Below are 20,329 nucleotides of genomic sequence, written 5' to 3' on the forward strand. Positions count from 1 at the left end.
ATCATCATAAAATGTTACCTGTTCTCAAGCTATTACGATTTATAGGTGTAGACAGGGTACACAAATAAGTTTTGAATCCAGATTAATAGTATCAAAGGACTATGGGTCCCCTACAAGATTTGCTCTGGTTTCGACTAACCCATTTCTGTATAATTCTTTACCACTGCATGATGCTCAACGTGTCCATTGCCATCAACACGTTGTGGTCTAAAACACAATCTGCAGTCAAAAGAGTTTGCTCAAAAATGTTCTATTAGTAAAGTTGTCAATTATCTTCTCGTGAAACATCATTTAGACCAGGGGTCTCCAACCGGTCGATCGCGAGCTACCGGTAGCTCGCGATCCCCCTGGGAGTAGCTCGGCCCGGCATCCAATTTTTATTGCTTCATTCTAAGCTCCGGTATCTATTTATTATCCCATCGTTATTTTTTTAGGTGTGTTATGAGCGCTTGCCCGCCCTCACCCAAACCAGCTGCTCGGATAGGCTGAAGTGAGCTTAGCTGGGGCGGGGCAGGCTGAAGAACATGACGTTCTTCCTGAACTCCAGCACAGGCAGGAACTGCTTCACTGGCCTTCTCCGAACTGGCAGCGCGCTTTATATCCTGCGCAACGTGTGCTCAAAGCAGCAGGACGGAAAGCCCGGTAAGCTGCAGTTCAGGTGGCACAAGCATGGTGATCTATCAACGCGACGGAAAACCGTGCCACATGCCTTTTGATCCTGCGAGAAGTGGGACACATTAACAGATTGGTAAGCGAGCCCTTAGTTCAGTAGCTGCATAGTAAGTGAAAACAGCTCAGTGGATGTCAGACCTTTTGATGTGAAAGTGCGCGGCCGTGCATGCAATACTCCCCCGCCCCCAAAAAAATAATCGTAGTGAAACACTGCCTAATTTTAATGATTCTATAATAGTTAATCAGCATACTGATAATCGGAAAACCAAACACGCGCACTGGGGAGCACCGTCCTCATCTTCATTTTAAAAATGCGTGCAGCTGAAAAACATGCACTTTTAACTTTCATTATAACATTTCAGTAAACAAAGGCCTACTTTCAAGTGCTGCGGTTAGCAGATTGAAAAATGTATATTTGGAATTCAAGAAACAAGCCCGCGGGGAAAAAGTACTATGACTGCAAGTCAAAACGCTCTTAAGGATAGCTAATCCCCTTCCTGTCCACTAGCTGAAATACAATTGCCGAGTGGTCAGGTGACTCTTCATTTATAGGAATTTTTTAGGTATAAATCAGATAATAAATAAAGTTATTTCATTTTCCCTTTGTTCTGGTTACCAAGTGCTAATCAGATGACAGACAGCCCCAGCCATTACAGACAGCCCCAGCAGCGAGCAGTCTCAGTGCATGCTAGGCAGAAGTGAAGATATGTGTTCTCAAAGATGGCGGTTTACCTGCTTTCTCTGTCAGCAAACAGATTAATGAAAAGATGATCAGGGCGTACACGGGGAGATAGCATAGAGTGGCAAGACGTGGGTGCAGTCACTTGACTAAACAGACAGAAAATTAATTAGCAGTGCTTTTGGAAGAGGACGAGCAAAGCATGGGCCCAGGCTTACAGCCACTGTTTGTAACCTTAAAATGCGTCATCCGATAACGCAGATTAGAACAACCGGGAAAACTTCAAGGCTTTGTTCTTTAGTAATGCAGCAGATGCTCTGCCCCATGAGCAACCTTAGTAAGACTGAAAGATGTGACCCGCAGGGTACCCACAGATATCCTGAGCAGGTCCTTTATTCACCTGAGCTGTCTTCTTGGGACTGAAACTTCTGTCGTTTGCACTATTGCAAGTGAATTAATCCCATGAACTATCTCACGTAGACTGTAAGTGTAAACTGTGACCTCCGGTGCTTCGCAACAAGTGCATTAAGCCCCTGATCTATCCTACTTTCATTGGAACCAATGAGACATAGGTTAACTCAGATTAGTGAAGGAGGTGCATTTACCTCCGATGTATATTCTAGAACAGGAAACGTATCTGTAGGGAGATGTCCTACGTTAAACTATTCAACTATCTTACCGGGGCAAGAGGTGGTAAACTGTGGGTTACATCTGGAGCCCTGTATCAAGCACAATAACCTCCTGAGCTTTCGTAGTGTGTTTGAATCTGCGAGGTTCAGTTTGCATGCCTATTTCTGCAGCAGGTACATTAATCCATTGAGTTCGCTGCTATGGAACCATAATATGACCAGCATGGAAAACGTGGTTCTCATTAAAAAGTTACCAGTCTGCATTTTGTCACTTGACAGAAGCTGAAAGAGATATGTGGCTAAGTAACCAGATGGCGAGCTTAAGTTGTGTTTGAAACATTAATGATTAGAATTAGATGCAGCTAAAATATCTCAGAACCAGGTGCTAAATTCAAAAGTAGGGACGTGGGAACATTACTGTTATTTTCTGGGTGTTTTTTAATGTGAAGCTGGATGGACGAAAAACAATGTTTATACAGGTACACACCCTGGCGCTGAGAATACTCAAGGGGCATGCAACTGTTTTAACAGTGTTGTTGGCTACTTTTTTTGAAAACCAACATTTCTATTTTGTGAATATGTTTTTACAGGGTTTTCAGATTTTCCACATGCTACTTAAAATTAATACAATGTAAAATAAACCCACCCTCTTTAGTCCTACCTTCTAAAGAAGTGGGTAGGCAAGTCTGTGGTAGATGTGCAAACCTAAGTGCCTCCAAAAACATTTATTATGTAAATGGTTCAAACCTAGAAGAATCCAGAAAATCAAACTAAAAAAAACATTTACCTCTTTTTGCCTCCTATGGGCATTTTGCCCTAATAAAATATTTGTTTTCCCAAGGAAGCCATTTATCAAACATTGATTTATGGAATCAATTTTGCCTACGTTTCTCCCATTTCATAATAATGATAAGTTTATACCTCTCCAATATCATGTGGTGAATCTATCTTCATTTTGCCTGGTAATCCATACTGTTTTATTTAGTGGACAGCTGTCTGGCTATTATGAAATTCAAACTAAAAACAAAACCCAGAATACACCATCTCTTACCATAACAAGTTTCATGTTGGTACATAGTTGGAAAATTTGTCATGTAATAAAGCAGCGTTTCAGACTTTTTTTAAATGTATTTTTTAAATAAATTGTATCTATCTGAGCTAGCTGCAAGGTTGCAAACTGAAATCAGCAACTTTCTTTCCATGATTTAATTATCATAAAATGAAGTTCCTCAATGAAGGCACAGGTTTGTGCCCAGGGACAACTTTTACCTTCGGTTTTAAAAACTGAGATGCTAGTACAAACACTCATTTAATGAGCAGGAGCATGTTTTGTCATTTGAAAATAAAATAATGCACATGCTGAAACTAGAGTTGCCTCCTATCCAAATACCGGTCATTTGTTGTTGTTTTAATAGTCTGCAAAGGCCCGGCATGAAAGATAATCATAATTAATTTGTAGCATAACTTTTCTCCCTTTGTTTATTTGATAACGAGGAAATGAGAGGCATTTTGTTGCAGCATTTTTATAGCACTTACTAACCCAATGTATGGCACTGAAGTACTTACCTACACGGTGAGCAAGCTATGGCACATGTAGGGTGGATGGCTGGAAGTGTTTTCTTTGATTTGTGATTCTGTGTAGGACAGGTAGTGTTTCCATGTCTTGCTTGATGAACACCAAGGTGCAGTTATGTTATGGGACGCAGCGCGTAGCAGTGTAGTGGGTGACGAGGTATGAGACAGTTTTAAAGTAAAAAAAGCTGGGCGTGGGGAGTCTCTCGGAAAAAATTGTGAGTTGCTTAACCTTTAGTAGCTCACTACAATTTTCACTGATCAGAAGTAGCTCTCACTACAGAAAAGGTTGGAGACCCCTGATTTAGACAGAGCGGTTCACAAAATATCAGCTTGAAGTCCTAAGTAGTGGCTGACACACGAGAGAAAAAACACAAGTTGTTTTCAACCGTTTCGAGCACAAAATGTTTTATTTTTCTTCTTTAATATACAATCTCCTGGGGATTTAGTGCCACTGACGTTGTCAGTATCCAAGGGAAGGGTACATTAACAGGCAAAAGCGTCTCTCTGAAGGCAAGATGTGATGCAAGCAGGAGTCATTGAGGTGGGAGCAAGTTTTCCATCTTTGCTTGTGAAGCATACAGACCCAAATCTAAAAACACAAAGATGCATGAGAGAGAGAACAGAAATCTCTTACCACAAGTAACTTGAACTGGCAGAAGAAACTGCGTAAATGTCTACAAAATTCAATTCTACATGAATTGGTGAAAACAATATTCAAGGGTACAAACAAAACAAAAAATGACCATCAGACTGCTTAAAAGACTACACTGTAACTATACAATTCACAGCTTGGCAGCACAAGACCTGCCCGCCTTTTTGCAAATTCTGCAAACATATGGCAGGTGAAGTCTGAGTATTGTGCCTTCATTTTTACTTGTATCCACAATGTCCCCTTTTTCGATCAAACAGTTAATATGCAAATCAGAGATGGAGCCTTTTTGACAATGAACTGTTGCAAAAAAAAATACATTCTAGTGAAATAAACCATAGAAGAGTGGAACTGTGAAAAGGGTATGCAAACAGGAGTGCCAACATACAGTGCCAGTCTATGTCCCTTTACAAATCGTGCCTGGTGATAACTATTGAACTTGAAAGGAAAAGTAAATGTAAAATTATCTGTAACGCTATCATAAACAATTGTACATAGGAATGGAGCTCAAAACAATCTGCATGCATTTTGTGTGGTGTGCTAATACTGATAAAGTGAGAAATGCTCTTGAAAACTAAAGCTCTCAGATAAACAATGGCAAAAACAAAATAATGGGTGCAGCTGCAACAGAAGTTATCCTAAAAACATTTCCAGATTGTAAGACCACTTACTCACTGATTTTCAACAGAGAAAATCACAACTTAAAAGTTGAATGACCTTCAACACCTTTTACTAAAACTAAATTGTGAACATTTGGCTGTGAGTTAGCTATGGAAATGATACTAGGAGGGGGCAAGTAACAACTCAGTGCGGTAAAGAAAATAGATATCCACGACATTTTACAAAACAAAATATTACATAAAAGAATAAAATTTGCTTCATTTGTAAATGCTCTCATTTTAAAGCTATGTGTTTGTAGTCTTGAGTATGCCGAAACTGCTGTTCAAAAACTCAACAACAAAATTAATTTGTTCATCTGCCAATATCTGTACACGTCATTAGTTAAAATAAAAGCATTTACATTAGAAAATCGAGCAGTGCAAGACAAATACTTTAAACAGTAAACCTTTGCATCTTTTTGTCGCAAATAAAAATAGAAAGTCAGCAGATCATAAAATAAAATTCACCTTTCAAACATTTTTACATTTTTCCAGCTGGGGCTGGAAATCAAAGTCAAGGCACTGTACTTCTGCACGGCTAATATTTTCGAAATCGTCAATTCAAGTACATTAATTAGAACATTGCAAGTGTAAAACAGTGGATCGACGTATAATAAAGTGTCTTCAGCGATGGAAAAGAAGCAAATATTGCCATTGCAAACAACCTATTCCTGGTGTGAAATAATTTCACAGTGATTGCTTGATGTAGTGTATGGCTGTGAGCGGTGTCAGACCTAAACTATGGGACGGCATTGGAACCATACCACCCATGGCATACTGTATGGCAATTATTGGCTCGAACACTCTAAGAAAATGTCAAATTGTCACTCTTCAAAGGCGAAAAAGCTATGTGATGTTCATGTTCGTGCCAGGTTGGCCAAAATCAGGGCTGATGACTGAGTGCTGTAATGGCACCGGAAACTTCTTCAAGTCCGATTTGCTGAAAGCTGGCAAGGGTGCAATAGCCTGACCGCCTGCAATCCCAGGTTGTGCTATTGTGCCAGACCACTGTACACCAAACGTTGCAGTTGGGAAGCCTCCATATTGACAGTGAGGCATCCTATAAGGGGGTACTGTAGCAGGCAAGGCTGTGCCTGGATTGGGTGCTGCAACACTGGCCGCTAATGCTGCGGACAAGGGACAAGCCGTTGAGGCAATATACTTCTGTCCCAATGCTGCTCCTGAAGTGACCTACAAACAAGGATAAACAAGTTAAATAACGTTGAATTCAAAAAGTATATTTTCAATCCTAAATTGAGAATGTTTTTGTCATCCATCGAAAATGCTTACAAAGAAGATCCAGATGCCAGAGCCCTGGTGGATATCAGAATATCAGCATACAAAAATACCATAGGCAGAAAACCAACTACTGCAATAATGTGAGAGTAAGTCTATACTAGTAGGTACAGATTGACTATACTTAATTCCATATCTTGAAAGTATATACACTGTTAAGGTAAATATATGTGAAGTTATGAATAGTAAATCTGTACCTATGTACATATCACATAGTGACGGTTTCCACTGTCTTGTTATATGCGACTCAGTTTCCATAGCAAGAGCGTTCTTTGTTTTGCTAATGACTTTAGCACCATTAGACAAATTTTCAAGAAGCTTACCGAAAAATAGTTCAGCCACCTCAGCAGGAATGTATTGAGGTGATCTGTCAAGCGGAGGCAGAGAAAAAAAATAGGGTCCCCAAAAACCTTTACCCCTTGCATTTTCCATAGGAAAAATTGGACAATGATACAGGAAGAACAGTGGAACAGAATTACACTAACTTCGGCAGAAAGCTAGATTTTTATTCAGAGTGTGTTTTTCGTCATTTGGTGCAATGCTCTTATAGAAAAATTACGATTCAAAATTTAGACACATTTTTGTGTGCAGGAACATGTGGCAAAATAGAGCAGGTTGAATGATTTGGCCAGTGGCACGAGCATGAATGAAGAAAAATGTTGCTCCCACGATTACAGGACTCGGCGGCTCCTCTAATGGGCTAAAAATACAAAACCTTTTTTGGAACAGTTGTGGTGCTGTGGGAGTAAACAACCCACACCCCAAAGGCCACGCGCAGCGAGGTTTTGGACACAAACGTATTGAAGAAGATATTATCTTACGTTAAAAAACGTAGAGCTTCGCAAAAAAACACTACCATTTAAAAACAATAAAACCAGGAAAATTTGTCAGCTATGCGTAACTGACATAAGTATAACTTGCACTGCTGTGATGCACTGCTTATGACCTCACATTTTAGATCACTGATGACATCTGACATCTATGGAAGTTTAAGTTATAGTTATGTCAGTTACAAATGAATAGTGAGTTTCCCTGGTTTTATGGTTTCTAAACAGTAGTACTTTTTTCAGTGAGTTTCTATGTTTTTTTATATATCTATGCTTCAACAGATCTATCCTTAAGTTTGTGGTATTGTAGTAAATGATTTTCTGGATGCCGTATTTTTATGGTGAGATTTTTAAAACACAATATTCTGTTAGAACATCCAGCCAATTAAGCAATATAAATAAGTTAATGGTAACTCTCACCCAAAGCTGCTCATGTGACACAATCTTCATTTTTTTTTAATGTATAATAGAGTTATTACACAAGAATATATTTCTAAATTTAATTTTCCTGCTTCCCCACTATGTTGGTCGTGTTCCAGCTCCCATGTTACTTTAACTCACTTACTATTTGCTCTCAGGTATCTAACTTTTGAAAAGCTATGGTGTCTAAATGCCTAAATATATTCCAATGTACCATACCATTAGCAATACATCTGAATTAACATAGTGGAACATGGTGGAACTTGAATTCATTTGTGATGAAAATAGAATATCAGTTTCCTCCCTATTCGTATGCCATAAAGTGAAATCAGATTTATATTGGTTGCCTTATCACAACATATTTTTCTTTGCGCTCACCGTTATCTTAATTAATTACCATTCTATCTTTTCTCTATTCTCATCACTATTCTTTCTCATGTCTTCTTCCTACCCTACCCCTTATTGCTTTCTTCTGCTGCTTCGTTCTCTTCTTCTTTTTATATAAAAATAATCTTTTCTTATCGCATGGTTTTTATTGTTTCTTTAAAAATTGCAATACCTTTGATTGCATCATTGTATTGAAACGTTATACCTGTTATCATAATGGTTCACTCAGTATAAGCTACTTAAGAGAAAAATGACTTATTTAAAAACACCTTTCTCTATTGTACTTGATGTAGAGTTTTATTGGTCTGAACAGTTTGTGATACAAGTTTATAAAACAAATAAAACAAAGTTGGGTAGCAGCACAACTTATGACCGAGTCAGGAGGGAATACTAAGGGGAGGCTGAGAAGCAGATGTACATGTCTACGCAGTGCAGTTGGAGTCCATCCCAAGACTCTATAATGAAAGTTTGGGTGACTTTTGTGGCTGAGGTGGACACCCCTCCTGATGGTGCCCCACAGCCAGGTCAGGAGCCTCTGGAGCACAAAGTGCATTTCTTTTTTGCCCACTTTGCGGCACAACACTGGTAGTATGCTCAAAGGCTGCACAGATGCTAAAGGGATGAGCAAATATAAGGTAGGTGCAATGTTTTAATAGTTCGTGCAACAGCTTAAGTGTAGTAGTTTGCACAAAGTCATGACTGACCCTGCTAGAAGAGGTTTGCAGTTGTGCCACAGTGCAGAATGTTACAGTGTTTAGTGTGTAAAGGAGCACTTGGCGTACAGATGAGGCAACCTTTTGCAACTACCATGCCTTCACTCATGTTGCGAATTACCTGAGCGCGCCCCACGAGTGCCTGGACGGACAACTTCTTGAGTATCCAATCCCGGTATCGATGCCGGGAACACGGAACTTTGCGGGACTACGATTCCCATGAGCCTCTGGAAATCGACGTCGGCGTAATGACAAACGCCTAGAAAATGAACGAAGTACTACGGAACTGGGTTGGAAATTCCATTGTTGTTTTTGCCGTGAAGGAAGAACGTTGCCGATCTCGCTCCGGTGAGGTAAGGGTGCTCTGTACCACTCACCGAGTATTTCCTGCCTATAGTTTTTTTTGCTCTTGGCCTTCCGGGACTTCTGTTGAAAGATAAGCCTTGCGCTCTGGCTACTGTGTCTGGAACTCTGTTTCCGCCTCTTGTTGAGGCCATTTCTCTCCCCAGCATCCACGTTCCTTTTCTCAGTTGCTCACCTTGCCCCGAGTGTATACAGAGACTGGGCGATTGTCGTTTATACTGGAGGAGATGTTTTCTCAGCTACAGTACTTTGGTTCCCAGAGCCTTGCATTCAAAGCGTATTGATATGGGCAATAGGAGCATGAAGTGAATGTTCCATGCTCTCTATTTTCGTTGATGTGACTATCTAATGGTTGGTAGTGTGATTCATTGGTGTGCTGTTTTCTTAGACTCTTACTAACAAGGGTTCTCGTGAGAGGTACAGACTACCCTCATCCCCCTGTGATGCCTAAAGGAGTCTGTGAAGGCGCACCTTCTTCCCTCAAGAAGAACTGTCGAATGGGTCCCATAGGAACTACACACTGCCTTGTGTTTTATTTCTTTACAGGTCTCCCACCTTGCAGTTCCCTTCCTTTCCTTCCTTCACTTGATCATCCCACTATCCTGTGCCTTTATGGCTCTTCTGGCTTGGGGCTCTCAAGAGGTGGACCATTTTCAGCTACAAGCCAACCCTGAGGATACCCAACAGTGACAGAATTTCCGACCCATGAATAACTATCCTCCCGGTCAGATTGTACTAGAATGGCAACCCTTGAGGACGTGATCGCCGTCCTGACATGAGTGCAGGCGGAGTTGGCTGCATCTCGTCAGGAAACTGCGGATTTAAGGGCGCGCGTTGGATGCCTTCAAAGAAATCCCTTTGATATAAGTAGCACACCAGCCTCACCTTCCAGTACAGTTGTAGTAGAAATGCCAGTTAACATTCTATTGGCCACACCAGAGAGATTTCATGGGGAACCTGATAAGGTCCAGGTATTCTTGACGCAAATATTGTTACACTTTTCCTGTAAACAAAAATCTTTTCCTACCAACCAGGCAAGGGTGGCTTTCCTTATCTCATACTTAGCTGTGGACGCTGCCCAATGGGCAGTACCACTAGTGAGCTGAGACGACCCTCTGCTTCATGACTGAGAAGCATTTAAGGAGGAATTCCTAAGAGTGTTCGACAGACGGGCCGAATCCTTTACCGCAGATCGAGAACTCCTGGAATTGACACAGGAAACAGGGAGTTACTGGTGTATCTCAATTCATTTCGGAGATTGGTGGCTGAAACCAAGTGGCCTGAAGCTAAGCAAGCTGCCCTCTTTCATCAAGGACTCCATGAAGAGCTAAAGGATGTAATCGCTCAAATCGATCCACAGCCCACATCCTGCGAAGGTCTAATCAACTTAGCTCTACGACTTGACCACCGGGTGAGCGAGCGCAAGGGCAAGCACAAAAGAAGAGAACGGAGCTAGTATCCAGCTGAAGGGCCCAAAACTACAGAACAGCTTGTGGCGCCCACCCCAGAAGCCATGGAAATTGGCACAGTACAAGACGCTCTCACCCTCGCCGAAAAAGACACCCGTAGGAAACAGGGACTCTGCCTCTATTGCGGCAAAAGGGGGCATTTCGTGAAAGAATGCCCAGTGAAACCGAAGACCAATCGGTTTGGGAGCAACCGGTTGGGGAAGACTTCCATGGACAAGCCAATGGAAAACTAACCCGCTCGAGGATCGAAGAAGGGTATTCTTGGAGCCAGACGTACATCCCTTCTCTTCATGATGGGAATACCCAGCAGCAGGACCACTTGTTCGTAGACTTGAAATTACTAATCCAGTTGGAGTGGGTCCCGGTCCCTGCCATAATTGATTCTGGAGCCACAGGCCTTTTTATGGATATGGGAGAGGCACAACGTCGAGGCATAAGTTTAATTCCCAAGGATAGTCCCGAGGTGGTGTATGCAGTGGACGGAAGAAAGTTTAACACCGGACCCATAGGATACCTATCGGAAACACTGAAATCATGCTCGGAACCTCTTTTGGGAAATAATTTCTTTCAACATAATACAGGCCCCTCAATATGGTATAATACTCGGACTGCCCTGGTTGCAAAAGCATAACCCCGAAATCAATTGGGTAACCAGAGAAGTTTACTTGACGTCCTCGTATTGTCAGGAACACTGCATAAAGAGCCTTGAAGGACCTGCTGCAGCTCTTGCCTCAGGAATGTGTATTGCCACCGCAGCAGAAAAGGACACTCAGCTGCCCACTCAATATCAGGAAAATGCTAAGGTAACGATATACAGGCAGAAATACTACCTCCACACAGACAATACGATTGTCAAATTGATTTGATTCCTGGAGCCGTGGTGCCTTGTGGTAGGATATATGCATTAACGGAACCTGAAAACCAACACCTCAGATCATATCTTGATAAACACCTGGAAACGGGATTTATTAGACCATCAAAGTCCCCAGCTGCCTCTCCAATATTGGTTATTCCGAAGGCAAATGGCGAGCTCAGGGCATGCATTGACTTTAGAGCGCTGAATAACATCACAGTGAAAAATCGCTATCCGCTCCCGTCAATTCCCGTATTGTTAGAACAAGTGAAGAAGGCAGTCATATACACCAAGCTAGATCTCAAAAGAGCATATCACCTTGTGCGGATACGGAACGGAGACGAATGGAAGACGGCATTCAAGACCCGATATGGTTTATTCGAATATCTGGTCATGCCAAATGGGTTATGCAACTCACCAGCCGCGTTCCAATACTTCCTGAATGACATATTTCATGAAATACTGGATCATTATGTAGTGGTATACATAGATGATATCCTTGTCTATTCCGATGACGACATAACGCATGAAAAACACGTGAAGACTGTGCTAGACATCATGCAAAACAACAACCTATTCTGCAAACTAAGCAAGTGTGAGTTCCACGTTTGTACAGTCGAGTTTCTTGAAGTAATGCTCACCCCATCTGGACAGGAGATGGCTGAGAGAAAGATCATTGTAGTAAAAGAATGGCCTCCCCCTCAAAACGTCCGAGATGTTCAATGCTTTATAGGATTCGCAAACTTTTACTGCCGTTTTATAAACCAATTCTCCAAGCTAGTGGCACCCATAACCAAACTGTTGAGGAAGGGCCAGGTCTTTGACTGGAATCCAGAAGCACAGGAGGCCTTCTGCGCATTAAAGACCGCCTTTGTTACGGCCCCCATCCTGACACACCCTGATCCCACAAAGCCCTATGTAGTGGAAGCAGATGCTTCAGATGTCGCTATTGGACCTGTCCTATCCCAAAGACATTGCGTAACAGCGCAGCTCCATCCTGTGGCCTATATGTCCCGTAAGCTGAACGGAATTATAACATCTCAGAAAAAGAACTTATGGCCATCAGAGAAGCCTTCATGGAGTGGAGACATTTCTTATTGGGAGCCGCTTCTGTTGTAACAGTATGCACGGATCACCGAAACTTGCAGTTCATGACCGCGGCTAGGCACCTAACTCCCCGACAACGTCGATGGATGCTGTTCTTTTCGGAATACCAATTCATTATCACCTACAGACCTGGTAGCGATAAGAAAGCGGATACCTTGACCGGACAGTCAACTCCAAAGGAACTGGAAAACATGCCGAACAACTCCATTGTCGATCCTAAGAAAGTCCTGTGTGTGGTACAGCCTGACACATTCCTTAGGGACTTAAGAAAAGGAATGAACACATTCACATGGAGGGCCTGGTTAAAGAGACATCCAAAATGGCAGGTGAAACAGGGGATCCCCATGCAGTCCAATCGCATACTGGTGCCCACAGAGACTTTACGCAAGACAGTCTATCATTGGTGTCATGAGTTAACTAGCGCTGGTCACAACGGGTTCGCCAAGACGGTGGATCGCATCAAAAGGCTGTTTTGGTAGCCTTCTCTGTTGGTGGATATTAAGACCTGGACACGCTCATGTGAAATCTGCGCAAAGATGAAAACAGACCACCAAAAACCGGCTGGCATGTTGCAACCCATGCCCACTCCTAACTCGCCCTGGGAAAACATATAGTTGGACTTCATTGTTGGTCTCCCGAACGACAAAGGTTATTCTGTTATTCTTGTGGTGGTTGACTACCTCATGAAGATGGGGCATTTCATCGCCTGCAAACAGATCCTCTCGGCTGGGGTCTTGGCTAATCTCCTCCTGGTTCATGTGGTACGATTGCATGGATTACCACAGACCATTGTGTCAGATCGTGATTCCAGTTCACCGCCCAGTTCTGGAAAGCGTGGTGTGTGTCCCTCCACATCAACACAGCTTTGACCACGAGTTTCCATCCGCAAACTGATGGCCAGACCGAGCGCCTTAAACAGACTCTCAAACAGTACCTTCGCTGCTATGTTGATAACAGTACCGATGCATGGGTGGAATACCTCTGGTTGCCTGAAATCGCCTACAACAGTGCCATACATAGTTCGACACGGGTATCCCCCTTTTACAGCTCTTTTGGGTACCACCCACGATTTCTGCCTTTTGTTCATCCCACGACACACCCCAAACTCCCAGAGGTGGGCAAAAGAGTGACCCATATTCAGGAGACACTCAGGCGTGTTCGGAAACATCTGAACGAAGCCAAAGGAAAGTACAAAACAGCTGCAGACAAACATCGAAGAACAGGGCCTTTGTACCATATGGGGGACACGGTATGGTTGTCTACCAAACACATCTGATTTAAGAAGCACAGTGTGTTCAATCCGCGATACATCGGTCCCTACAAAATCATCAAACTGGTCAATCCTGTAGCCATACACTGGCGTTGCAGTCTCACATGTGCATTCACCCAGTATTTCATGTGTCTTTGCTGAAATCGTCAGCCTCTCCTGTGAAAAAGCAAACTATGCCAGCTGTGGTCGATGACGTCGAGTACGAAGTCAAACAAATTATAGATGCCAAACTACGAAGAAACAAACTGTGGTACCTGGTGGTATGGAAAGGATACGGGCCGGAGGAAAATTCCTGGGAGCCGGCTACTGGTGTCCATGCCTCCAGACTAGTCGCTTCTTTTCACAAAACGTACCCCTTGAAACCGGGTCCTGTGTCGCGCTCTCAGTGAGGGGGGGGATGTACTGTTGCAAATTACCTGAGCGTGCCCCACGAGTGTCTGGACGGACGTCTTGAGTATCCAATCCCGGTATCGATGCCGGGAATACGGAACATTGCGGGACTACGATTCCCATGAGCCTCCGGAAATTGACATCGGCGTAATGACGAACGGCTAGAAAATGAACGAAGGACTACGGAACTGGGTCGGAAATTCCATCGTCGTTTTTGCCATGAAGGAAGAATGTTGCCGATCTTGCTCTGGTGAGGTAAGGGTGCTCTGCACAGCTCACCGAGTATTTCCTGCCTATAGTTTTTTTGCTCTTGGCCTTCCGGGACTTCTGTTGAAAGATAAGCCTTGCGCTCTGGCTACTGTGTCTGGAACTCTGTTTCCGCCTCTTGTTGAGGCCATTTCTCTCCCCAGCATCCACGTTCCTTTTCTCAGTTGCTCACCTTACCCGGAGTGTATACAGAGACTGGGCGATTGTCGTTTATACTGGAGGAGATGTTTTCTCAGCTACAGTGCTTTGGTTCCCAGAGCTTTGCATTCAAAGCGTATTGATATGGGAAATAGGAGCATGAAATGAATGTTCCAGGCTCTCTATTTTCGTTGATGCGACTATCTAATGGTTCCTAGTGTGATTCATTGGTGTGCGGTTTTCTTTGACTCTTATTAACAGGGGTTCTCGTGAGAGGTACGGACTACCCTCGTCCCCCTGTGAAGCCTAAAGGAGTCTGTGAAGGCACACCTTCTTCCCTCAAGAAGAACTGTCAAATGGGTCCCATAGGAACTACACACTGCCTTGTGTTGTTTTATTTCTTTACAGGTCTCCCTCCTTGCAGTTCCCTTCCTTTCCTTCCCTCACTTGATCATCCCACTGTCCTGTGCCTTTATGGCTCTTCTGGCTTGGGGCTATCAAGAGGTGGACCATTTTCAGCTACAAGCCGAGCCTGAGGATACCCAACAGTGACAACTCATGACTGACCCTGCTAGAAAGAACATGGCCACCATATCTTGCTATCCAAAGGTGGAGGGTGTTGAATCTGTGTAATTCCAAAGAGTGGGATTTAGTTAGGTAGAGCGGATAAGCATAGTCTGACTGGGACAGAAAATAGGCCCAGGGCATAGCTAAAAAGAAGTTAATCACGTTTGCAACTTGGGGCACTTTAAAACTTGTAAATACATGCTGTACAAGTGTTTTGATATCAGAGAAATCAACAGTAAAAACTGGCTCACCAACAGCCAAAAAGCCACCCAACACACTTACTTTCCAGCCCAGCTCGTCAGGCACTGCTCGATTGCCCTACCGGCCAGTCCGACTCTAGGGAGAAGGAGATAATTCCTTGGGGCTACAGAAAAGATACACCTTTCAATGGAAACTTTCTCTCTAATGGGATGACAGTAAGGAACCATGAAAATATGTGAGGGGATTCCAACAGACATTGGACAACCAATAAGTCCTAGTAATTAAAAAAAAAAAAAGCCCACAGTTACTTCACCCATAAGGGCTTCCCATGTTTCTAAACTGTACGTATGTTGTCAATATATGTAAGCGGACAATCGTACTCGTCCTATCACCTATTTATTTTTCAATTACAGGTTTACTCTTAAGTCCGAATACACATGTAATAAGTCAACTGCATTATTACTCCCTTGTAAAAATGTAATGCAAGTGGTTAGTGACATCACATTGCTAGCTACAACGTTTGTCCATGCTGCTGGTTTGAGTGTTCCCTCCTCCCTCTATATGGCTTCAGATACCAGCAACAGTGCCGGCAGCACTACTGTCTGAGCATGCACCCACTCTTCTGACAGGCACCTGGATGGTCAACCTCCTTCCTGCTGCCTCTCCTAAGATGTCAGGCTGTATACAAATAGACAGACCTGGGGAAGTCGCAAGCCACGGTGCGTTCATTCTTATCAAAATCCCTTTCGTCTAGTGGTGTGCAACATAGTCATATGGCATTTAATTACCCTTCCATGGCCCAACGGACAGCTCCAAGCTAATGAGTAAAGCCACAGCTGGGTCTTAGTTGTAAAGAAGGAAGAGGGTGAGCTTTGCCCAACTATGTAGAGACAAGACCTCGTCGAAAGCTCTGCGATTACCCAAGGCCAGGACTGACTAGCAAATTCAGTCCTGTGTTTATTGCACTCAACAATTTGCAATTCTCGGTCACTATCTGAAAAGCAAAACGGTCAATGCTAGAATCAAGAGAAAAATCTAGGAATAAATGATTTACTGGTGCCATAGCTAGGACAAAATTCGGGCTGTCGGGTGGGGTGGGGGGGGTGTTGACACCTGCTTCTGCATCATGAGATTCTTCCTGATATCCACCAATAGCAGACGACCTCAGTGAGTGGGAGGGATCACAAAACATTTTCCTAAATAAAAAAAAAACTGGATGTAAAATGGAACAGGTCTATAGAAGGCAGCACTTTCTTGCTCTATTTTTATAGTTTTAAAACAGCGATCAGCCAAGTTAATCCCACTGCGCATTGGGATGACATACATTATTTTGCATCATTTTTTAAGAAGGGAAAACTAAAGACATACTGGGGCTTCTAACAAGCTGAACTCACTCAGTGCTGGAACTGCACTTTTAAGAATCCCAGAAGCGGACAGCCTTCTCATCATGGTCAGTGAGGCTGGCCATTTTAGCAACTTTCTAAGAAGATCATCAAACACTACTGTGTTCAAGGATAATTTTGTTTGAAGCCCTGCAATTTCAGTTTTTTTTTTTTTACTCTTGTCAATGTCTTTTGAGGACTACCATGGTTGGCGTGAACTTATTTGTGGTAAATGCCATTTATTTCTCTGCTTTTTTGCCGAGGTGTTTACCTCCTCACTTGTCCTTTTGGGTCACCATGCCAGCTGTTTTTGATAGATGTCCTTCTGGTTGGGAAGGCAGAAGACAGACCAGCATGATCAGCCTTCTAGCCTCTGGATTTTCAATTTATGAAGAAGTTCAAAATATGTTTACAAATTGCACACACCAGACTAGATTAGATCTTATTTTTCTGCCAATGCATTTCGATCCCATCTATGAGGGGGGTATTCTTTAGCTTGTGTCTCTATGGCTTATGGATACCAGAGAAAATCCCATGACAGGTAAAGAAATGGTATTTACCTTTAATGTTGATTCTCAGACTTTAGGATTCTTCCTGAATACATAAAGATGCATCTTCTCTCCCTGTTTTCCATGCGCTTGAGCAAACAATTCATTTGTACCTTCAACTGAATTTTCTTCAAAAAACAAAAAGGTGCACGGAGGCAGCAATGCATGATGGGAATGATGACACTTTATGGAAGTCTTAAAGGTTACATTTGAGTTAGCACGGAGTTATTCAGGTTGTTAGAATACATTTTCCCTTTAATTTGCCATTTAAAAAAAAAAGTGATAAATTGTGTTTTCAGCCAATTGTACACTGAATTTGTTTTAGCTGATTCTTCAGGAGTTTAAGGGTTTTTAAACTGTAGGAAGAGAAAACCGTACTACTGTAAAATCTTCCATCTTAAATGCATGTTTTCACCTATTCAATGTAATTTCATGAAAAAATGGGTTTAAAAAATGTCTATGGGAATCTTGCACATGTAGAGCTAGTCTGCTGTTTATGGACTCCGAGAGAAAACAGAAATCCAGAATTACAAGGCATCCTGTGGGCTCATTGTCATGCAACGCATCTGCTTAGAAATGTTGTTTTAAAGGGCATAAACCTCCACAGTGCCCTCCTGCTGGTTCCTTCTTTATTTTCACAACATATTAGCACATACCCTTGATCTGCTAGGGTCAACTGAGTGAGGTCAGAGGTAAGTTATTTTGGAACACCTTTCCTGTGTGTGTAAAATATTGGTGTTGGCATTAAAGTAAACAGATTGCATATTGAAGTCTATCTCCTATAGTCTCCCGCTTGGGCATACAATTACTGGTATAAGTACATAAGATGAACTTCTGCTCTTTAATAAATTGTGTAATTTGCTATTCATAAGGGGACAGTTTCTGTTTAATAATATTGGGAAAGATTAATTTTGACCTAAAGAACTGGTTTCCTGAAATTAGTTTAAGGGTTACATTTTCTATAGTCTAATTATTACATAGACACAATAACAATATTGGTGTACAGTATTTTAATAAAGCAAACTCATTTGTAGAACATGGTAGCTTAATGACAATTGGGAAAACACAAAACTGCTCCTGCATGCAAGGTAGTAGTGTGTCTTAACTACTATAGTAAACCAGACAGCTGTACAATTACAAAATTATACCTTCTGTTTAACTCCTATCCAGTAACAATATACGAGGAAGATTCATAATCAGAAGTCGAGCTAAGCCTCCTAAGCCTCATTACAATCACAACCCAAGTATCAGTACACAATATTTTCATAAATGTCTGAAGATGACAGAGTTCAAATAACCATAGAGTTCTAAGAACCAAGGTTCTAGAGCTAGAGTTGATCGCAAATATATATCTTCCCAAAGATTATTTATATATTTAAAGTGTTTAGTCTGAGAAAGTCAGTTATAGTGTGTACTCCATCAGTTATTAAAGCAACTTCCTCATTGTGCAGATACACCCATATAGGAAAAGGTTGTGGTTTTAAAATTGTTTATGTATTGATTTTTTGATTTAGCAATATCTCCTTTGTTGCATTGGACAGTGAAATGTTTGGCAAAGTAATACTAGAAAAAGAAAAAAAAACGTGTTCTTGTGACGATTATAAACCCGAAACACTCTTAGTATAGATTCCAAAACAAGCACGTTTGATTACTCATTGTTAGGTCGAGTCTACCAGACAGCAGGTTGCAAACGAACTACTGTGGGCTTACCAGCAACTTATAGGGGCTTACAACCTACCCACTGCATACCAAGAGTTGGATTTATTGTCACTCATTTTCTTGCTTCTTATTAAATGACTTTCCATGCCCCAGCTTGTCCATCTCGAGTTTGTCCCTCTCCTGGAGCCACATTACCTTCTCTCTAACTGGCTGGCTTCTATCCATCCTCTGCTCACTTTAAGGGAAATAGATTTTTCTTTTTGCTTAAGCTTGCCATGAGAGTGCATGTGTTTTACAACTCTCTCGTGTGCTTCTCCTCCCCAACCAAACACCCTCCCTCCCTCATGCTCTTTGTTACTTTCTCACTTGTCGCTTCTCTCCGTGCTTCTATGTTACTGTCACTCATGTGTGCCCACTCCCACCTTTCATTTGGTGCACCCCATAATCTTTTGTTTTTAAATATTTTATGTTTTATATTTTGTGAGGAGTTGCAGGGGAAAACGACCAGGCAGCAAATTGCTGCCACCCCCTCCTTAACATAACAGCACTTTTGCTCCATTATATTCTTTTATCGATCCATTTCAGATATATATATATATAATAACAAAATCCCACAACAGCAGAGAGTGGGTGAAGCAGGAATTTATTCATCCAAAATAGATGTCAAATTATCTTAGGACCAGTGTCCTCCATGACGCGTTTCGCTCCACGCAGGGAGCTTGATCACATGATGCAACGCATAATGATGACGAAATAAATAGAGAGCCAACACCAAAAATTAGTGAAAATGAAAAACAGACTCAAACTATCGACAAAAAGGTCTCAAAGCATCTGAAAACACCCTGAAAGTAAAGAGAATATATAACAGATGCAAAAAAGTAAATGCTTTTGGCAATGTGGATTAAATAATGTCAAAAAATACAGACAGGTAAAAAAGTGGCGGTAATCAAAATTGATACATAGTGCATAATGGCCGCCTCAATAATTACCTAAAGATGAGACCAAGAAACAATTAAGGGGTAAAATCACAAAAAGAGGTAGCTGAATATAACTATAAATATGACAGAGCAAAAGGATACAGGCAACCATCCCAAAATTATGTTAGGGCAGGCGAGTATCCCACTCAAATGTGCATACAAAAATAGACCAAGCAACTAATATTGTCACCAATTAAAAGACATCGGAAAGTCAAAAAAGACAAAAAATACAACAATTGGTGACAAGGTAAAACCTGTACAAAAAATTTCAACAATATCAGTGCAACAATAAAAACTGCTGGACTTCATAAATAGCTAAAATCTCAAGCTAAAAAAAATGCCTAAAAAAATATATATTTATAATTGATAAATGACCTCCATATAAAAAAGAATACCCCTATAATAACTAGTCTATAAAGAGTCTAAAAACTAAGGTGCTGGTAAACGAACAGTGCAAAATAACGCTATATGATACAAAAGATAAAATGAGCAATAGCAGCAAGTCAATGGGAAGAAAACTATCAGAATAGATTACAAATATATAGTAAAAACAAGACAGACAATGAATCTAAAGAGTACAAATGAACAAAATACAGCAATTATAAAAAGTTGTGCAAATCTTCATTCATGTT

General features: G+C 41.7%; 1 protein-coding gene across 8 annotated transcripts in view; it reads right to left on the reverse strand.

Annotated features, from left to right (window-relative positions):
* Nucleotides 1–3,943: 3,943 nt before the first annotated feature.
* WNK2 (WNK lysine deficient protein kinase 2) overlaps nt 3,944–20,329 on the reverse strand; it is a 647,264-nt gene continuing 630,878 nt past the window's right edge. For all 8 annotated transcript variants that reach the window (XM_085624584.1, XM_085624585.1, XM_085624586.1 and 5 more), the window contains one exon: nt 3,944–6,054. In XM_085624584.1, coding sequence (XP_085480710.1) covers nt 5,710–6,054 — 345 coding nt within the window. In that variant the 3' untranslated portion in view covers nt 3,944–5,709. The remainder of the gene's footprint in view (nt 6,055–20,329) is intronic.

The sequence above is a fragment of the Triturus cristatus genome, chromosome 9 (assembly GCF_964204655.1).
Source record: "Triturus cristatus chromosome 9, aTriCri1.1, whole genome shotgun sequence".
In the NCBI taxonomy this organism is placed as follows: Eukaryota; Metazoa; Chordata; class Amphibia; order Caudata; family Salamandridae; genus Triturus; species Triturus cristatus.